Genomic DNA, 4931 nt, shown 5'->3' with positions numbered 1-4931 from the left:
AAGTGTTTCTGGACTAACATGGAGGTGCAAAGGCCCGAAATGGAAACTAACAGAGCTCGAAATCATACAGCAATCCTCAGTGCTCCACCCGATGACCCGACTCATGTGTCTACACCTGCTCCACGATGTTGCCAGTCAATCAGTTTGCTGGAAAATGAGAAGACCGGTGACGTCCTGCTGTTCTCAGGACTGTTCCTAACCCTCCTGGGTGTCACCTTTACCGCTATGGGCTGGTATTACTACAAATCCAACCCTGACTTTGAGTGGACCCAACTGCTGGGCCCCGTCCTGATCTCCGTCGGAGGCACGTTCGTGCTCACCAGTGTCTGCAAGTTTGGGATCATCTTGCCGTGTAGAGAGCGGGACAAAAGCGTGTTCATGATGCCTGTGATGGAGCAAACTTCAGTGGGACATTCTTTCAGGTTAAGAGCCATAAATCAGTCGACCGTGTTATATAACGCCACGGCAATGCTTTGTTTCCCAGCTCAGTATAACTTTACAACCCAGGAAGTACGCCAGGCCAGAGAGTTGCAGAATGGCGTCCACGCAGCCTGTCCTCCACCGAACGCCGCGCACTGTGTGGACAACGCAGCTTTCGCAGCAGAAGAAGAAGAAGAAAGCTCGGTTTACTACACAGAAATAGACGACAGAAGAAGCAGGTAGGGAACAGGGCTTAAGTGACATTGCTCCAACTTCTTTAGGAAGAACAAACCTCGAAGAAACTGTAACGGTTCTTCATCACTTTAATCTGCTTTCATGATAAACAGGACAAGGTACATGCACGCACAGTAGAGTTAATCTTCAGTCAGATTTTCGTGCGTTTGAAACTTCTCTCAGCGCTCATTAAAACCGAGCGTGCCAGAGTTCATTTCTTATTAACAGCAAGATCACTTTCCACTCGGCCCAAAGTGTTTTTGGTCGTCAATTCTCTCTCAGACAATTCTGGCGCAATTAATCTCTCACACTGATATTTATCAAGTAATTAACTATCCTTTACAATGTGACTCTGACAAAGAAACACAATTAAACAGTTTGATTAAGAGAGGAAAAGACATAATCAGTGTAACACTCTCTTAGGCTTTTCATAAATATGAAATAAGCCTTTTGTTAATGAAATGTAGACCAACTTCTCATTAAATCACCCTTAGCTGTGTTTTAAGTTCCCTGCAGTCTTTCTAGCTGTGTTGTATCATGGAAATGTGGCCTGCACTGTGAAAAATCAAGAATATAATGTCACATCAAAGGCATTTAATAACGTATATATGTGCTTTGTAAAGGAAAAGCTAATAATCATATTCCCCCACCTGTTCCTGAACCCCGCACTGGGCGAAACATAACACTGTGTATTGTCAAAAAAAAAAGTCTCTTTCCACAATTTACAATTTCTTTCTATTTATTTCAAACCCAATCAAATTTCCTCAGACAGACGTTCTGCTCAAACACAGAGCTGCGTTTCATTAGTGGCAAGTTGCAAGTTTTCACTTTTCTTTTATTGTTTCTAGGCGATTACTCCCAGCAGGTTTCCAGTAAAGTAATTCACTTTAATAAAAACAGACAGCAGGAATAATACAGTTAACCTAAAGGATAACTATAACCTGCTGCCCCGCTCATACGAACACATGCTCTGCTCACCAGCTCTCACTTATGTTGTCACAACTTCTGACCCGTTTCGGTCTGTTTCCACCGGTAAATGCCAAATAGAGGAATGATCAAGGCGGAGAAATTGCTGAAGCTCAATGTTTTCCTTTAAAGGGCAATCGGCTTCCTAACGTGCACTTTAAGAATTACCAATTGGGCCAGTAAACATCTGGATATTAGCCAGCTCTTGTCTTAAATCCAACCTAATATGTTGTGTTATTCCTTGTAGGATTGAGAAGACTTATGAAGGAGGACGTGGAGACCAGAGCGATGCTACCTGTTCACCTCCACCTGCATATGAAGACCTCTACCCCTCCTTTAACAAACACAATCTGACATAAACGTGAGGAATTTCTCAGCTGACACTCTTCCTCATTCTTGTGTTCTTGAAACGCTCACGTCAGAGTGATCTGATTAATAGTCCTGCAGGACAAAACTTTTAACGTCCCCGGTATTTCATTCCACAGCAACACAAGAGAAACGTTTGCATTCCTCTCACAGCTGTTTTCATCATAATTATATACGAAGTCATAAGATCCACTAGGATGAAGCTCTCTTGAAGAAAACCTCATTAAAGATTTATGGACAAATGCAGCTCAATCTTTGGGCTTTAGAGTTCTGGAAACTCAGAGATACAAAATGTGTATTCAGTGTAAAAAAAACACATATTTTTCTCTCAATAGCTGCAGAAACCACTGTACAGTATGCATGCCCATTAAATACCCACATGGGGACAATTTGGAAGAGATATACTTATGCTGGGAGAAAAATTAACATCAAAACAGGAAAAAGTCATAATGTTAATTTACCATTTAGTTTTAATTGTTCTCATATTTGTGTGTGGTGTTTAAAAAGACCATGAAAGTCAAAGGAAGATCATCTCAACGTGAGCAAATTTCTAAATAATTAGAATTAAAAACTGCTACTTCTACTTATAATAATAATGATGATAATAATGATGATAATAATAGGTCATAATAAAGCCAGCAATCCACTCAGATTACAGCCTTGTGTTCTGTTTACTTGCCCCTTTTCCTCCAGGATTATTCAGATACATAAACTAGTTCCATGAGGCGTTCACTGTCTGTTGCGTTTGCAGGATAAGTGTTTGTGCACCACACGGGGGCAGAAACACTGAGCGAATCAATACACCTTTATCACCGGGTCAGGTGTTTCCTACCGGGATCAGTGAGCCTCAAGTTTAATGGTTAACAATCATAACTATATGTGTAGAGTTAATAATAACAAGATTACCAAAACAATGTCGTTGACCATAATTTAAACAATATTTGCTGCATTAAATAAAGCCTTAAATATGTCCTGTTCGTCGCTTTTGGGATTGTTTATTAACATATTGCACCGGAATTAACTTTTATTCTGCTGTTTTATTCATTCTATTTTAGATTTATTTTGTTAAATAAAAAAACTTATTTATGTCACCCCCTTGAATAGACTTTTTTTGTTAGATCGCCTTGTTTGTTAATAGTGAATGAACTAAGCAGCCTTCGTTTGGTACTTTTATTCTGAAGTAACGGTCTGTGGATGGCAATATTGATTTGGACACGTAGATAAAATAAGATAAATAATAAATAAGATCTAAATAGGTAAATGAATGCATAGTTTGTTTAAGATAAAGCACAGAAACACGTCATAATGCAGCTAAATATATATATATATATATATGTATATATGTTCCCTACAGACGGAGCATGTCGGTTAACAGGCAACACATTCAAACAAAAAATGCCACCTATGCTTATGTTGATTTATTGATATTTTATTTACTTGAGTTAAATTATTTAGTAATTTAACTGTGATTGAAATGGGAACTTTTGGTGGAAAAGTTTAGTTTAACCTTATTTATTTATATATTTAGGAATAAAACTTGCATTTCCTTTAAAAAATGTTGCTCTTAAGATGATTAAAAGTCCAATATTTACAGTAGAAGCGAGTTTATTTTTGACATTTGTGACTATATTTTGTATATAAGGAGCTCGTGGTCTTTGTTGTTATTATTGATGCTTCACGAGCCACAAACTGAATCTCAGCAGCAGGAAAAGAAAAATGTTCATCTGAGTTAAACTATTTTTTTTTTTATTATTTGGAGGAGAGATGATGACATGAACATTATACTCAGCTCGGTAAATATTGACTCCATAACTTCAGAATATCCTCACCACTGCCAACACTTGCTCAAATCCCATCAAATTAACTGCCGGCTTTGCTCCAAAAAAGCACGCGCACTCCAAACAACTTTCCCAAAAAAAAAAAAAAAAAAAAAAAAAAAAAAGAAGAAAATTCATAGCAATTTAGAAAAACATCTCAGGACCTCCTTCAAACTTTTTTTTTTAAAGAACCGCAGCGCAATATGACTTTCATTATTTTTACAGCACAGTAAAACGCGGGTGGCCGACAGGGCCCATTATTCCACCATTCTGGAGCATCGGAGACGATTTATGGAAGTATTACAGAACATGTTGAACGATAACAAGCAGGGGGATAAAAAAAAAAAAAAAAAAAAGTGGAAACATAGTCGCTCATAAAGTCCCAGGAGAAGGTGAGCTTTAAGGATATGAATGGTTATTAGCAGTGAGGTTGTGGTTAATAATGAGGAAAAGCGCTTTATCATTTCCAGCTGGAGATCCTTCAAAGAGCAACAACAATATGTACAAATAATATTATTTATGTTTTTTAATGCATATTTGTGAAAGAAAAAAAATTATATGTTAGTTAATAACTTAGTGTCATTATTTTTTCTGTATTATTATATATATATATATATATATATATATATATATATATATATATATATATATATAAAAAGATATATATAAAAAAAGATCTCTCTGAAGGCAACAGGTGTTTTTTTCCTTTCTGTCTTTGTAACTCTGCTCACTCACTCTGTTTTTTTGTGTCTTCCAGGATGAGCTGCATTGTGAGGCCACTGAAGTGGTTTGATGGTGCAGGAGGGCCTGAGCCCGGAGGCCCTCTCTCTGAACCACATGTGCTCCCAGCTAAACATTTGTGGACGGATTTGGAAACTACATCTGAGATGGCATTTTTTTTCCTTCTGAAAAAATCAGGAAAAAAAAATACCAAAGGGTCAGATAATCCTCTGGAAATCATGATTAGACTAAAGTAAATGAGCGCTGACCTCCCCCCCCCCCCCCCCCATGCTGGCCCATTGTGTTTGCAGTGTTACACCACCGTTCTTCCATCTGGTGCATGCTAATAAGACTCTGCAACTCCCAAAGTTTAGACTGTAAGAAAAAAATGTACAAAAGAAAAGGTTT

The 4931-nt window shown here is 37.8% G+C and overlaps 1 protein-coding gene across 1 annotated transcript; it reads left to right on the top strand.

Annotated features, from left to right (window-relative positions):
- tmem174 (transmembrane protein 174) lies at nucleotides 1-2635 on the top strand. The gene is made up of 2 exons (XM_054613143.1): nucleotides 1-659; nucleotides 1868-2635. The coding sequence occupies exons 1-2, from the start codon at nucleotides 19-21 to the stop codon at nucleotides 1977-1979; spliced, it is 753 nt and encodes a 250-aa protein (XP_054469118.1). The 5' UTR covers nucleotides 1-18; the 3' UTR covers nucleotides 1980-2635.
- The last annotated feature ends 2296 nt before the right edge of the window (nucleotides 2636-4931 follow it).

Source organism: Anoplopoma fimbria, chromosome 14 (assembly GCF_027596085.1).
Source record: "Anoplopoma fimbria isolate UVic2021 breed Golden Eagle Sablefish chromosome 14, Afim_UVic_2022, whole genome shotgun sequence".
Classification (NCBI taxonomy): Eukaryota; Metazoa; Chordata; class Actinopteri; order Perciformes; family Anoplopomatidae; genus Anoplopoma; species Anoplopoma fimbria.
This window is presented reverse-complemented; position numbering and strand designations above follow the sequence as displayed.

What these genes read in the sequence shown, in the direction of transcription:
- tmem174 (XM_054613143.1), top strand. Translation starts at nt 19, where the DNA reads ATGGAGGTGCAAAGGCCCGAAATGGAAACTAACAGAGCTCGAAATCAT. An exon ending in ATAGACGACAGAAGAAGCAG is followed by an intron (nt 660 to 1,867) that starts GTAGGGAACAGG and finishes TATTCCTTGTAG; the next exon opens with GATTGAGAAGACTTATGAAG.